The sequence below is a fragment of the Pygocentrus nattereri genome, chromosome 26, assembly GCF_015220715.1.
Source record: "Pygocentrus nattereri isolate fPygNat1 chromosome 26, fPygNat1.pri, whole genome shotgun sequence".
NCBI lineage: Eukaryota > Metazoa > Chordata > Actinopteri > Characiformes > Serrasalmidae > Pygocentrus > Pygocentrus nattereri.
This window is the reverse complement of record NC_051236.1, coordinates 13,872,171-13,889,347: the sequence shown is the minus strand read 5'-3', so window position 1 is coordinate 13,889,347 and position 17,177 is coordinate 13,872,171. Positions and strand designations below refer to the sequence as shown.

The window sequence follows — 17,177 nt, the reverse complement described above, 5'->3', positions numbered from 1 at the left end:
TGCCATAACTGTGAAAATATTTTATTTATTTTAGCAAGCGACATGAACTCAATCAATCAGTCATTGCTGTTTCTGGTGTTGGCATGGAAAAAGCAAAGCTAATGGACAAATAATCTGTACTTTATGACAATCCAAAAGGGTTGATCTGTCATCTGTTTCATTAAATGTGAAGCCAGCATCTCCAAAAGCAACTTAAACTGGCTTACAGACATCTCACAATATGTATGAAAGCTTTCATGGATGTCACCGTGCTCCTTTCACTTTCCTAAAATGTAAAGTAGCTTACCAAATGTATTAGAATACATTTGCAGCTCGAAGAATTGCAAATTGGTCCTTACTGTCCCTTATTCATCAAAACTGCATACAAACGAGTGTTATGTATGAGTGACGTACAAACTACTCCAAGTTTAATTCAGAAAACTGTCTTACAACGATGAAAAGGAATCAGCTTCAGTGTGTGGAATCAAGCGCCTGTGCATGAGTACTTTAATTACATATTATTGGCAATTGGCATGCCCCAATTTTCCTTAATCTACATATAATTATATGTTATATAATTTACATGAAATACACCCTAATTGACGCTGGTGATCCAATAAAACTATTCAGCTAAAGTATTCAGCAAGCCAGGGCTGGAGTGGGACTTGTTTTTTTAGACCAGGGGTTACATGATGCAGATCAGCTCACCCCATAATTCTTAATTTCTTACTCTTATTTATTATTCATATACTACACATGAGATAAATAAGGTGGCTAGCTAGACATCAAATGAAAGCTGGCAAAAGGTTTTATATCAAATGTGAAAATAATAATGACAGTTAATATGCTACAAAATAATGCTAGCAAGTAAGTCAAAGTCAGCATCCCTCACTGCCTACCTGCTTCCAGACTCCACCATTGGCCAATGGCTGTCCTTACAGATGGGCAGAGGTTGAACAGCTTTGTAGCATTAAAATTACAATGATTTAAAAGAATAAATTATGAAATCAACAAAAAATGTCATGATAGTTTGGCATGAATATTACATGACACTGGCTGCTTGAGTGACAATACTGCAGTATATGCAATGGTAAGACATGGTTTGTATTTTATGGAGGTAAATCTACTGACATAATTATTTACTACATCGGTAGTACAAAGTAAAAGTCTTTAAAAGTCTCTAACATACAGTGACATTATTTGTTTATATGAGTGTACATGCAAAAAGTAATGTGGTGAGCAAAATTATTCGCATTGCCGTTGTTACTTTCTATTGTCACTGTTATTGCTCATAGTATAGATATCGTTGAAAATAATTTTCATTATTTAACCACAAATCAGGCAAAGAAATGAATGAATAACAAAAATGGTGGTGCAATTTGCATACACTAATTTTCACTGTACACAACTTTGAAGAATAAAGGTCATTCTGATCAGTTTTTCATGCACAAATGTTTTGAACAAGTCCCAATCTGCATAGTTTTAGTGAAAACAACAGAATATTATATGTTATGTTGTTTGTTCACTTTTAGTTTCTGTGTAACAGCCTTTAATTTGACAATGTTTGCACTAATACGCACTAATGTGCTTGCAGCTGCCCACAGCAGTGGCTCTCAGCTGGAATAGCTCAGCATATTTTAGTGTTTTCTGTGCTCAAGTCATTCCTATCTAACACACCCTTGTCAGCTCAGGAGAACTCTAAAACATGCAGGACATGAATAGAGCTGCATGATGTATAAACACTCTGCTTTTCCAATGTGGTAAACGGTAATACTTTCATTTCTTTACTATCAGTACACTGTTGTTTTATTCTGACTACAAGCAAATCAAATTGTGCTAATTTGACTTGCACAGGCAAACAAGTCCCATAGCATAAACTTCCCTTATAGAAAGGCAGAGTTTTATTCAGCAGCACATGTGAACTTTTTAAATTTGAACTGCTGTTCTGTGTGAAAATTTCATGATAAACTGAAGGAAACTGAAGGAAACTGACTAAGATGATATGGAAAAAAAGTCTGGTTCCTTTGACTTAACACAAGGTTTTGTTCCACCACACACACACACACACACACACTGGCGTCCTGTCCAGGGTGTATCCTGCCTTTCGCCCGAAGACTGCTGGGATAGGCTCCAGCATCCCCCCGCGACCCTGACGGAGAAGCGGCTTAGAAAATGGATGAATGGATGGATAATATATAACACTTAATATAACACAGTATTCTGAATGGAGATTTATTATTGAAAAATAAGAACTAAACATTTTGCCCTCAATCAATATTTGCTTTTAATTGGTAGCTACAGTGTAATATAATAATGGTATAAAGCGCTGTGATACTTAGTATCAGTATCAGAGTCCAAACTCTGGTGTTGTGACAGTCCTAGGTAGTGATAAACCAGACCAGAGTTGGGAATCACTAGTGCATAGGCATTAAAAAAAGAAATTATTTATTATTTTTTCAACAATAGTAAAGAAAAGCACAACAGACTGAACTCTCAAATTCACATTCATCCCACATTCTCAGTAAATAATATTTTTTCACATCAAAACAAAGGCAATAAGCAATAAGAGAAAAAGCAATCCTACCGTCCACACAGGAGGGGGCCGCTCGGGTGGTGCCGGCGACCTGCCCGGGGAAGCAGGAGCACTTGACAGTTTGGGAACGCTCTTCGATTTTGTTCTTGTTACAGCAGCGGTGCGCCGCTATGACCTCACAGGTTCCTGCCTTGACGTGCACTGCAGAAACACAACAAGGACACGAAGCCCATTAAAACCAGGCAGCTGTTTAAACCTCAGCTCGCACACACAGCAGAGCCTGCACTTTTATGTCCGCTTCCACTTCAAGTTCTGCTCGTGCTTCACAGCAGCAGAAGCAAATAACGTCACAAGGGCAAGAGGGACAATCTAATTAATGTGAAAACGAATGTTGGAGTGTTGCTGGTTTATGTCGCAAATGAAAAGCAAGTTTATTTCATGACTTTCATGAGGATGTGGAAACGGTCTCTGTGTCTTAATTAGCTATTTATGAGAATACAATAGATAATTGATATTCTAAGAAACCTGCATCTATAATGGGATGAAAGTTGTTTGCTTTTTCGCTTGTCTTGGAGTCTGTTTGACTTTTCCATAGAGGCGTAGAGGTGCATTCGCAAGCATATGAAAGGCATTATTTACACATTCACACGTCATTTAGAGGTGTAGATTGGGTAGTAAAGAAAAAAGAAAAAAGTTTTAGTGTTCCTTTCAAATCAGCCTTAATTACATTGGTAAAGATTTTCAATTTGGAGCTTGAGTTGAAAATTGATTGAAAAAGGGGCCTCCATCTTCCCATTAGCAGGCCAATCTGAAAATCTCATCAACAACATTAAAAACATTTTGCCTCCAATCAATAAGGAGCCATTCAGACTCACACAAAAGGACCCGTCATGCAGAGGGCCGATCGCTCACTGGGGAAAGAAAACAGAGATTTAGTGATGTGGGCGTTTGCGGGTGAAGGTCTGAGCGCTTTCTCTGTGATTGTCTCCCAGCCCAAAGCACACGCAGACTGAAACTTAATTTGGAAAGTTTGAACAGCCGTCTACTGAATATTCAAAGTTTGTTTGGAGTGATTGAAGAGGGGTGGGGGGTCAGTTATGTAGCTATGTTTTGCTATTGAGGTGAATAAAACAATTATTGCAACTGAAAGCCAGCTTAGCAAAAAATCAATGGCTGTCAAAAATAACTAAATAGTTTTTTTCCCTAATCGAATAGGTAAGGAGCACTTGGCTTTTGTAAGGGTGGATCTGGCTTAGTTTTCCTTCTTGGCATGCTTTCAGTACGCTGTGAATGGACATGGAGAGAGCTGGCCATGAATCTGGTCTCCACCTGCTGTGGAAGAGCGTTCCTCTGGACAAGTTCATTCATTAAACTGTAGGGATAGACAAACCGGATCTGGAAAAACAGCAAGATTTACTGATTAAACCAGAGCCCTTTCACCAAGGTTACAACACACACCAACTCAACTACAGTGGCTGCTTTGCGTGTTTCTGTATGTATGTGAAGTAGGTGCTGGGGGGAAGGAGAGGGAGACGCCTCTGCTATCAGTTGCCATGGAGGCTGAGTGAACAATTTGGAAAGGTGTAGGACACACAAGCCCAAACTAAACATTTGTCTAAAAGAAACAGCAAAAAGTTACTGATATATTGTTTGGCAGAAAAACTGGCAGATATTACACTTCAAAGATCAGAACTCCATAACTACCAGAAAGGCCATTTTGACTGTTTGAGTCTGAAAGGTCAGAATTTTCCATGCTAATTTATTATTATTACTATATATTATATTAATGTTACATTACATGTTTATTTATATTAGGACATGTGATAAGAAATGTCAGGATGGTACTGGTGGCCATGTATTAATGTCACAGTTGGAGAATTTAGACAAAATCTGATTTGATACAGTTAGCACTGTGTCTACTCAAACAAAGTCTGGATCTCGCGTTCCACCATTTTTGTTATTAATGGTGGAAATTTGTGAATGTGTGAAAAATCAACTGGTTTGTTACGTTGTTTAAAGAGAAGAAAACAGAAGAAAGTTAAGTGGCACAGGTTCTGCAATTTTAGTGGCCAAAATGTGAAAGGAAGTAGCCTGGGGCACTGAACAATAAGCAATATCAGTGTCAGCAAGTGTTTGTGTTTTGAGTTGAGGCAAGTAGGCTTATAATGACGTATAATTTTGCAACATAAACAGTTAAAAACTGCAAAGCACTGTGGACTTAAAATGAACCTCTTAAAATGAGTAATAATCCAATGATTCACATATAGTGCTGACTCTTCTCTGACATTCAACTGACAACTGACAATAACATCACTAAAGCACTGTTTAAGTACAACATAAATAGTTGGGCACAAATAAATAAATGGCATTGTTAACAAAATGTTCTTAACTAGTGTGCCTGTGGCTTGGTGAGGCATCTCCATGACCTTTGCTGAAAGAATGTCCTGTCTTTGCCCCCAACATTTGCGCAAAAGCTCCATGACATGCAACACCTGCGATCAATAGGTTTCACTTAAAGCACAGAGGCTGGATATCAACCAGTGAGTCAGGGTGCATCTGCATCAGCCCAGGGATAAGCCACTAGCTGGGTGCTAACGCTAATGTGGCCTGGCATTGGGCTCGGACCTTCAGGAGATCAATGCCTCTCAGGTGTGGTACTCGGCTCTACAATTGCATTCATTGATCCTTGATTGATAAGTGTTCTATCATTACTGGAGGCTATTAGATGGGAAGAGAGCTGTTTTAAGCTGTTGTAACAACCAGGAGGGACAGCACTGCCCTTGAATATCTTTTTTCTTGCTGCAGGATCAGAGCGGATCAGCCTCAAATTTTTTAATAGTTCATTATTATAATAGTCCAAGCCCTTCAACAATGACCATGTAATCACTTTAAAACTTTCAGTCAATTCTGTATATTGAAATATTCCAAATAATAACCTCCCAAAAGAGATGGCAAAAACAGCACATTGTGTCCATAACAAGACTCATTGGTTTGATCACTTTAGGACATTATAAGCACTACTATTCAGTTTAGAATTGCATGCCTTATTAATAGTTGTTACTCATTAAAACTCATACAGCATAGATTAAAATGTTATACACAAAATGCCATAATGTAAAATATGATTAAATTGAAATGACTATTTCTTGCTCAGAATTGAGATCAGAGTTCTCACTTAGGATTCTTCAACAAACTAGTTTTGTAAGAAACAATATGCATATTTACCCAATGTTTAGTTCATGGTGGCAGGACTGTAGCAATGGCAACACTCATATGACAATAGGGTGGCATAACCTAGCGTTAGGCTGGCTTAGTTAACCTTTAGTCAACTGTATATAATATCGGGACGTGACTAAAAGATGCTGCAGGAATATTTTGGCAAGCAGCACATGGCAAATTTGAAGCCTTTGGTGTGACAACTGCAGATGCCTTTCATCATTGTTTTTGCAACACTACATGCAGAAACCTTGCTGCATGGCTGGTGTGGTGCCAAAATGTCATCATTACCTTTTCTGAACTAAAATCTAAGCTGTGCTATCAAGGAACAAATGCCTTAAAACTATGCAAAATTACCACTGCTACCATCGCACTACCATCATGGAGCTGGGGTGACCATGCATCATGGGCTGACCTTGCTACAGTCTGCAGAATCAAGTCTTCTCAAATTCAACTGATTTGAGTAACAAATGAAAATCAAGGTTTTAACACAACTTTTGTGTAGCACTAGCAATAAACTATTACATGTTAAAAAATGCAAATGTTATTAAATAATAAATGGTAATTATCTTTTTATAGTAATTTCTTCCTCAGAAAATGATTATAAGCAGCTATTTGATCAGCAAGATTTGGTCATTGCTTTTCCAATATGAAACATTCTGGATATTAATTAGATAAGTTTATCCTCAATGTTATACAGCTCTCTCTATTATTACAAAATCATATTCAGCTCACACAGCATAATCGAAAATTTCTTTTCAGCGTGAGTGAAAGCAGAATCTTGGAAATTTTAACTTCAGAATTTCTTAGTGTTTGTCCCCCTTTTGTTTTACTGACAGCATTTTTTGAGTATACCTCAAAACAGTGATTCCAAATTTTTGAAGTTTGAAGTCCTACAAAACAGCAAGAGCTGCTTTACAAGATTAATTGTTCTAATGAAGTTTCAAGACACAGATTAAGTGAAGTCACTGAGCCCTGTGAACAAGACAGACTGCATTAGGCCTGTAAATTGATGTATCATTTTTGATGATACAGACTTATTTCAATTCATCCATTCATTACTTCCCCAGCTTTCTGGTTTGCCTGGTAGCTTCCATTAGCTTCCAGTTGAGATGTAAGACTTGCCAAACAAAACTGATGTGAAATGGCTGTAGCACCGGGCCTGCTACAATCTTCCCGTGTTAGATGGAGTCTAAAGCAGCTAAGCCCTCTTAGAGAAATCTCTGAACTGGAAAGAGTGTGAAAGAGTGAAAATAAGTTATGCAAAATGCTAAAATGCCCCTTTAAACAGAGGATGACTAGAATTTGAACTTCCTTTGGCACACCGTCCTACCAACCGCTACAGTTTGTATTCTGCAATATTGATGTTCAGCACTGAACTCTTCAAGCTTCAATACACCTACGGAATGATATAGGCTACATTACCCTTGACTGCATTCATATATGCAGAGCAAATTAAAATATTCAAAGCAATCTCACTGAAGGAAAGTATGGCAAACAAAACACAGCAGAAACAGGCGTTCATTTATTACTGATTTGAAAACATTGAAGTAAACACGAGTGGTGATATAACCTTATACAGCCTTCTATTCTACTTCTCTACACAGTAAAACTGAACATATATGGACAGTAAAGATATCTGCAAAGAAAGCAGCAGGCTTAAGAGTAAATGGGAAATTTTCATAACCACCTAGGGCATACATTGTGTGGAGCAATCGCAAACATATGGATATTTTACAGGATTGGAAAATGTTGCTGACACTTGTCAAAAGCAGTTAGCATCTCTGTGTCTCCACACAGTTTCCCATTAATGTGATTTGATGGGTAAAAACATGTAACACAGAGCTGTGTGACATTCTCCACAAGGGTAAAGGCTATTTAAAAATAAAACTGAGAACATATTGTAGCCGACTGCATGATGCAAGAAAGAGGATCACACAGGCTTTTTTCCCTTTTTAAGTTGCTTTTGTGGCCTGTCAGCCTGCCAAGGGTAAGCTTTCCACAGCTTTGAGTGGTTGTTTTTGTGTAAATAGTTAGTGAACATAATGACAAATACAAAAAAGAAAAGGAAAAAAATCTAAAACCGCCCCATGTATGCCCATCTTAAATTAGCATAACATAACGACTCATGCCTTTGACTGCAGAAGGAGAGGGATGACAGACCCTGTGTTGCCAAAATTGCTATTCAGAGGTTGTTTTTTTCCATGCCATTCTATTACACACAACTGAAAAATAAAAAGAAAAAGCTCCAAATGATGCACTGCTAACTTTTGATCCCCATGGTCCACAAATCAAATCAAAACAGCAATTATCTTGGCACACCGTTCACAAAATTCACATATAATTTCAGGGTCATATAAGGTTAAACAGGAGGGGTGTAATAAAAAATAAGCATTTTGATTTATGGTTGTCACCATAGATGAGTATGTTTTAAAGGGCCCATATCCTACGTTTTTGTCATTTTGTTCTGTTTATGTTTGAGCGAATTTATGTACCAAATTAAACTAATTAAATGGTTTGTTTTTTATTTCTCTGCATTGAACAATAACATATAATCTGACCCAATAATAATAAGAAGAAGAATGACAATAGTAATATCTTTATTTTAGAGCAGTTTTCACACCAGTGGCAGCTAAAAGTGCTACAGACAGGTGCTAAAGCTTAACGGTGATAGAAGAATTTATGAATATTAATTTAAACTCATATAAGACAATGATACAGATCAAATTAAAAAGATGAATACCAAAGAAATGTAGAGTTTTAATTAAATGCTAAGCTAAAGAGAGACGTTTTTAGATGATCTTAAAAGTGAGCACTGAGCTTGACTGTCTAATTAAAGGTGGAATTGAGATCCACAGTTTTGAAGCAGAATAATTGAACGAGGCCTCTCTATGTTTTCTGTATTTTACAGAAGGTGTTTGTAGAAGGCCAGTATCTGCAGATCTAAGAACACTTGTTGGAACAGGTGCATTGAATTCATTTTGAGCCTCAAAACTAGTAGCAGAATTTCAAAATCTATTCTAAAATATACAGTTAGCCTGTGCAGTTCTTTAAAATAAGTGTGATATGATTTCTCTTTTTTATTTTTGTTAGGATCACTGCTGCTGTTTTTTGTAAGAGATGTAGAGGATTGATTGCTTTCTTAAGAAGCTCAGTAAAAAGAGCATTACAGTAATCAACTTGTAATAATAGTCTCCGAGTGCAATAAGAGTGCATCACTCTGAGATAGGAAAGGCCAAACAATATTTCTCAAATAATAAAAATCTACTTTATTGACTTTGTATTGACAGGCTTCAGAATGCTTCAGATTTGGTATAAAATGGTAAATAACCTAGCTTCTCTTAAAGTTGTCTTGAGGTTTTTTATTATTTAGTTGTAGAAAATTTTGCTACATCCACTGAGAAATATCTAACACACACCTGGTAAGCTTGTCAAAAGAGTACTGATTTTCAGAAGGTAAGGAAATGCATAATTGCATGTCATCAGCATATCTACGAAAATTTATGTCAACCCTAACCATGTGAACAGAAGGTCGCCAGTTTGATCCCCTCAGCTGACAGCACGTGACTGAAGTGCCCTTGAGCAAGGCACCTAACCGCTGCGGATAGGGTTGCCCACCACTCCGGGCATGTGTACTCACTGCCCCCTAGTGTGTGTGCATTCACTAATGTGTATGTGTTGTTTCACTGCACGGACGGGTAAAATGCAGAGGTGAAATTTCCCTGTTGTGGGACTAATAAGGGTCAATTAACTAATCTCAATTAATCACCTAGAACTAACATCTATAAAGAGAAAAGCAAAGGACCTAAAACTGAACCTTGTAGGACTCCACAAGAAATGATAAATGTTTTGCTGAATGATTTCCCAGTAAAACCAAGAGCTGTCTGTTCATTAACCATGACTGAAACCATTCTAAAGCTGTGCCTGAGAGACCTACCCTGTATTCATGACGGTGGATTAGAATTGTGATCAGTATCAAAAGCTTCACTAAGATCCATTAGAAGACCAAAATAGAAGGTTTTATGCATCAGCTCTAAGCCTGAGGTCATTGACAACACAAATCAGTGCTGTATCTGTGCTATGGTCAGAATAAAAACCTTAATGAAAGTTCTCATGTAAGTTGCTTGATATTACACATGTATTTAATCATCAAAAGAACTTTTACCTAATCTATTTTGTTGTATTATGCCTCATTCAAAAAGTAGTCGAGACTGAAACACTCCTTATAACTTCAATGTAAATGAGTGAGCTAAGCTACTATAGGCTGAACAGGCAGATAAATGTAAATGTGCTGGTTTTAGTGACATCACAAAAACAAGAGACTCAAAATGGGCCATTTTTGCACCTTTGTTTCCATATATGGACTGGATGGTGCATTTTGTCCAACAATTATGGACTAATTAAACTCTTTTATTTCAGAAAGTGAGAAAAATGTTCCATGATTTGTTTCCTTAAATAAATTAAAATTACAGAAAAAAACATTTGGTTGGGTCAGCTGCTGAGGGATGCAGCAGTTAGTCATGCTCAGAGCAGCTGAACCAGCTGAAGCTCGAATCCCCACTGTACTCTTTCATCCGGCAGTGCAAGCAGTAAGCTCATGCGGGGAACGCACACAGAGAAGCCAGTGGAAAACGTCTCGGCCATCTCTGACTATCTAAGCAGGGACTGGCAGACAACATCAGCCTCAGCTGTTCAATGGAGCGGGGATAGTCTATGTTTGTGCATGTGTGCGCATGGCTGTTTCTGTAGCTCAACGTTCAGAGCCCCATATGTACTGGGCTCACTGCCGCAATGAAGCAGCCGCTGTCTGTTCCTTTTGTCAATATGCCACGCTCAATAAAGGAGGAAGGCTCATATCGATTTAGTCGTCAGCGAGTAAAATAACATCATGAAGTATTCATAGACACACTGCTGACCAGGACGCACAGGCATGAGCATGGAACAGGTAATGTTTCTCAAAATGAACACAGCTGCACATCTGTGTCAAAACACTGGATAGGACTACACAACATGTTTTGAACTGGCTCATGCCATATCTTCCTGTTAAGAAAGACAGAAGATTTTGTTAAGTCTAATTGTGACATTCAGATATAAATATAGTATCATATAGCATACTTAGTGTTGCTGGAATTGAGCTGGACATTGATGGTGGGGGGGATAGTTCAGTAAGCATCCAATATGTCCTCATGACAGTTTTCATTGTCTTTTCTTTTTTTATTTAAAGCAGTTTGATAATTGTCTTTGGCTTGTTTTTACATTTTATAAAAAATTTTATAAAAAACATTTTAATCAACATTGTACATTATAAATGACTGCTGCACAAGTACATTCTTTTTTTGCCTATGTCTACTGACAGACAGTGGTGCCACAGTCATGTACTACTTTGACATGCTATCTATAATACATGTACATAATGTACACATACTATTAATCTTAATAGTAATATATGCCCATAATATAACATGATTGCTTGTGATTGGTAGAATACACACCAGAAGAAAGCAACACAAAAACCATGTGTGCATGAGAGAGAGCACATTTAGAGCTGTTGTTTTGTTTGGTAAGGATTCTTGACCAACTGAGAGTTTGTAGCTATAACAAGCACCGATGTTAGTGACATTGTGACCTGAGGCTTGCAGAACTATAAGAGAAACTCTGCCCAGCATATTAGTGCTTTCCCTGCTTTAACACATTACAAAAAGTCAGCAGATGTTTTTTTACAAAATTCTTGATGTTAAGATCATCTTCACAATACCAGCCAAGAAACTGTCCAGTGTGATTGGGCTAAAATGCGTTCAGGAAAGCTGGTTTTAATTAGCGGAATCAAGTGTGTTGAGAGGAGTGATTGGGAAGCATTGAGCTAAACCAGCATCACCTTAATAAGATCCTTAATAAGTTCCTCAGACAGTCTTGTGAGTCTCTGCCTGAAGTCAGTCACGATGGGTGTCTGAGCAGCCACTAGCTTTCCTAGTCGGTCAAGAATCACCTCCCCACGAAACAACAGGGAATCACTTTGGACAGAATTATTCTCAGCCTGGTTGGCAAGTGTTAAAATGACACTAGCAGCAGTTGCTAATGACCAGTACAGTTAAAGCTCTGCACACTATGCATCTCAGCATCTTCTGTCATTTTACGTGGCCTACCACTTCGTGGCTGAGGTGCTGTCATTTCCAATCGCTTCCACTTTGTTATAATACCACTGACAGTTGACTGTGGAATATTTAGTAGTGAGGAAATTTCACGACTGTAATTGTTGCACAGGTGGAATCCCATCACGGTACCACACTGGAATTCACTGAACTCCTGAGAGCGACCCATTCTTTCACTAATGTTTGTAGAAGCAGTCTGCATGCTTAGGTGCTTGGTTTTATACATCTGTCGCATTGGAAGTGATTAGAACACATGAATTCAATGATTTGGATGTGTGACAGAATACTTTTGGAAATACAGTGCAGCTTAGAAGTAACAGACCCTGCCAAATAGCACTGTGCTAATTTCAAATAAATTTAGCTAATTTCCTAAATCATGGCACATTTGTATAAAACCAGGTTAGGTTGTTAAGTTATCTCAAACAGACTTGCTTATGTGGATCCTGACACTATAAGGCAAACTGCTATCTATTAAAATAGGCAAAATTACAGATAAAAGCTTCCAGCTTCAAGATGACTGCCACTACTGTTTTTAGCTATGCCACACGTGTTTTTCAATATGAAATCACTTAACAAGCATGTGATAGTTTAGGCATACAGCATGTACAGTGCTAATTGGTATAAACTACCATTACTTTTTAGCTACGTTAGGATCCAGTGCAAAAAAAGAAAAAGCAAACTTTTCAGCCCTATTTGCAATCAACTTGGACAAGAAATACATTTGGGATGGGGGGAAATTGTAACCGCTTTTCTACAAGATACAAATGTTCACCTACAATGTGAGCTCAAATATTGCCACTTTGAGGCAATGAGCTGCTGGAGAGATATAAATTTCAGGAAAGTGTCATTATGCAATTCAACTGTTTAACCATTTGTAGACAGGTCCGTATCTATGCAGTGCAGGGATTATAGGAGCACAGAAGTTCTTGAGCTCAATTATATGTATGGCGGCAGTCGTCGGTACATTATCTGAACCTTCCTGCTCCTGCTTTCGTGGAAGTGAGAGCACTCTCTGGCAGCAATTCAGTGATCAGACTCACTTTCCCTCCGTCTGTCCTAACACTTATTACTCAGCGTGACGGCAGCGAACAGAAAGAAAAGCGCTTTTCTCTCTTCTCCCTTTTCCCCCCTTTTTTCTTAGCAAAGCGCGAGCGAGAGAGAGGAGCAGAGTGGCAACCCAATTACCACAGCATCGGCGTGGCAATTTACAGCAAGTCACTTATGAAATTGTTATGAAGCGATAGAGCGGCCGGCCATCTGTGGCACACGGAGCGGGGAGATCAAACAGCCAGGCTCCTCACAGCTCCAGTTACAGGATCAGAGGAGGAGGGGGAGAAAACAGTCGCTGAGCCTAGCTCTAAAAAGTCCAAATGAATAGATGTCACATCAAATACTCTTTACTGGGCCGTCTCTTTGACACAAATATGCCGTGTTTTTGCCCCTGATGGGAGAGAGGAGCTCCACTAGCCACTGAGGCGTGGAGGCCTGGGCTGGGGAGGGGTTTCACTGCGATCCTTCGGTAGACAGTTATGGTGGCTCAGGTTGCGCTAACTAAACCCAACCTAGTGCTAATGTTTTGTGGTTAGACAGGGATAAAGTGGAGCCGAGTGAATGCTCCCCTAAACAAGCCGTTTATCCAGGCAGAGCTCCAGATCGCTCAGGCTAATGTATAACAGAACTGGAAAGGCATACAAAAGAAGCAAACATGAATAAATGATGGTGGGGCACATTTGAAGGCAGGACCTCTACGGCAGACATGACGCCTGCTGTCAGCTCCGTGCTGCTCCAACACTTTGGAGACTGAGCGAATGGAGGTTGGGTGTTAAATGGGAATTAGCGGAGAGGAAGATGAAAAGGACTATAGGCCAAACACAGAGGTGCTGCTTGTTTGTCTGCTAATGCTAAACACTGCTGATTTTATTTATTTATATATTTTGCACATTTATCAGATGTTGTTATCCAGAGTGCCTTGCAATGGGAAGCAACTGTAGCATTGCATGCTTAAAAATAAAAGGTTCATTGGAGCAATGATACAGAACCACTTTTGGTTCTATGAAGAATTTTACAAAGTGTGGTTCTTTAACCATTTAGACTCTACAGTGGCTTCAGTGGTCATTCGTCATTTCACTGTAATGGCCATGAATTACGGAGGTGAATTCTGACAGAAAATAGAATAACTACAGCGACGTCTGACTTTGATTTGTCATATTTGACATAATAGTTTTTTACAATAAATGCCTTAAAGAGACCAAGACTTGCAGCATTCGCTAGAGTGTTCAGATATGCTATTGAGATATGCTATGCAGGGAGACAAAGAAGACAGACAGTTTCTGCTTTCTGACACAGCATGTTTACTAAATGGATGGCCAAATTCATGTTTCATTAAAATAACTGATGATTGATGATTTGGTGATTTATTACAGTGTGTGACACCAATTTGTAGCAGTTTAGAGTGGTAGCTCAAACATACCAAAAATACTGAAAATTACTGTAAATGACTGGCTACTAGTTACATTACATACACAATAATTTACTATGCCATACTAACAGTAAATAACAGTAAAACAGTAACTGTATACTGTGACTTCACAGTCACCTGGACCACGAGATTACCATGATGTAGTTGTATTCTGCTGAACACTTACAGTAATAAGCTGTAATTAAAATACAGTAATTTCCTGTATTTTTACATAACAACTGAAAGGTAATGCAACCCAGTACCCAGCAATTTACTGTAAAGTTACATATGAAAACCACATTTATACCAGTTATTAAAAAAACAATCTATAATTAGTTTATTTGCCATGTTTTGCACTGTATATTCACAGAATATATTGCATGCATTTTTAAAATGTAAATACACACTTTTTAGAGATTTTAACTTTGTTTATAACTAACATGTTAAAAAGCTGTTGCTGAAATCTTTCATTAGAACATTTAAGCCTTCTAAGCTTCCAGTTGCTGGGCTGGGCTGTGCACTACAGTGCAATGTGAACCTCACAGTAATTTGCTGTGTTATTACCTTGAAATCAACGTGTATTTGTAATTTGTCACTAGTGAACATTTGATGAAATGTTTAAAACAGTAAATAATTAACATTTAACCCTAAAATATACTAGGGATCCTAAAGAGTGTTCTATTGTTATCCTTCCTAAAGTTTAAAGAACATTTTTGTAATATAAAGATTAAAAACTAACTAAAGAACTACACATTTAAGTCAAGAACCATTTAGGAACATTTATTTTTAAGATTGTAGGGAGTCTTGCCCAAGGACTCTTAATAGTGTAGAACTGGTTCCTACTAGGACATGGAACTGAATCTTCATGAGTCTTCCATGTGCAGGACAGTGTTATCCACTATGCCATCCAACTGTTTTTCTTTCTAAATGTGGCATAATGTAAAAAGAACTTCAACCTTATGACAGTATATCACAGAATGACTCCCTGCTCCCAGGCAACATACACCAACCACCAAAGAATAAAATCTGTCAAGACCAACATTATTCATCCTTTAGACTTGCCCTAAGTGGAAAGTGGTCTTAAAGAAATGTCAAGGACTTCGATGTACATCATCAATCATGTGAGGGTCAGACAAATAATATAAACCATACAGCCATGCTCTTCATCAACCTGAATGCTATCTCTAGACAAATATGTAAAGGCTCCTGAGAAAAGTCAATGCTCAAATATGTCAAAGCTCCTGATAAAATCATCTCAGATTATGCCTGCAGGGACATAACTATGGTTTGGCAAGCCATTTATTAAGTGCTTAAATGATGCCACAATAAGGTTTGCAATACCCAAGTCAAATATGTCAGTTAATGAAACCCATTACTAAGGCACTATTTAACAACAAAAGACTTTTCTGCTGTCCTCTCCCAACCCCTCTATGTATTATCCCGGAGACCAGGGTGTGCACTTGGTCAAGCCATAGAGATTGCTGAGGCTGACAGATTCCTGGGCATTTGGGCCCAGGGCACAAATGAACTTCTCTTGCACCATCCATCTCTACAGCGCACTGTTAGCGGCTACTTCTGATCAATGGCCCTCCCTTGAGGAATCGCACACCCATCTCAGTCAATGGCCTCTGAATGTTATTACATTTCAGTTCCAGGAAAAAAAAGAGCAGCACCCTGAAACTAATGGAGAGCATGCCACCATTTGATCACCGTTCAGGCAACATGCAATGGAAATGGTGAAGGGGGCGTGAAGATAAAGCATATCACTCTGGGCATTGGCTAAAAAAAAGGTAATCAGATCTGAAGAATATCCACAATGACAGTGTAACTCCAGCTGAGCTATTCATGTTCCTCACAAAAAAATGTGTCATTTTGTAGCAACTGTTGCTAAGCTGAATAAGCTGTATAGAATATTAGGAAAAATTCATTCAACCATATAAAAAATTATAACGCATAACTTATTTTTTCTAAAAAATAACTACATTTAGAGTATATCTATTTCATATGAGTGGTATGTAACACCATTAATTGCATTTCAATCAGCATGGGGCAAATTAATCACTGTTATTTCCATGTCCAGCTTCATTTTTTAACAACAGTAACAGTATTTTGAACTAGGAACCTGATTAGCTCTATTAAAAATTGCATACTCAATTAAGTGTTTTAGAATTCTGCTGGATTCTAGATGATTAAAGAGGATTTAAAGGAATTTTATGATGTTTAAAGAACCTTCATATAATAAAGGTTTACAAAGCAAACAAACAACTATACAGCTATCAAAACAAAACAAGATTCATTTAGCAATTTTTATATTTAAGACTGTGAAAGTCTTGCCCAAGAACTCTTATTGGTTTAGCAGTGGCAGTCCTGCTAGGACAAGGAACTCAACCTTCTGCTTTACCTGTGCAGGACAACAGTGTTATCCACTATGCCAGCCAACTGTTTTTTAAAGGCTTTATTTTAAAAGGAAATTCAGCTTTGTGCCAGTGCACAATGGAATGGCTCCTTGATACTAAACCTAAAAATGTATGAGCTGATAAATCATCTTAGTGATAAGGTTGGAATTTGAATGATAAACTGTAGGTATCTGTAGGTAATAATAAAGCTGTGTCAGGCTTTAGATTCTTCACAAGGGGGAGCTATTAGCACTCACTTTTGCACCACTATAAAAAGAGGATACCAATGACAAAATAAATAGGGCCAACAGACAATATATGGTACTTTGTAGACTACTTGATTACTAACTTTGACTTTGGAGTATCCATAGTGGTTAATGAACAGATAATCAGTTAACTGCTTGTAGAAAAACAAACGCTTTGATTTTAGGTGGAAGCATTTGAGT

General features: G+C 38.0%; 1 protein-coding gene across 1 annotated transcript in view; it reads right to left on the bottom strand.

Moving 5' to 3' along the window:
• si:dkey-238f9.1 (chemokine-like protein TAFA-2) overlaps positions 1 to 17,177 on the bottom strand; it is a 131,987-nt gene that overhangs the window by 12,893 nt on the left and 101,917 nt on the right. The window contains exon 3 of the mRNA XM_017697766.2: positions 2,564 to 2,713. Within this exon, the coding sequence (XP_017553255.1) occupies positions 2,564 to 2,713 (150 nt within the window). The remainder of the gene's footprint in view (positions 1 to 2,563; positions 2,714 to 17,177) is intronic.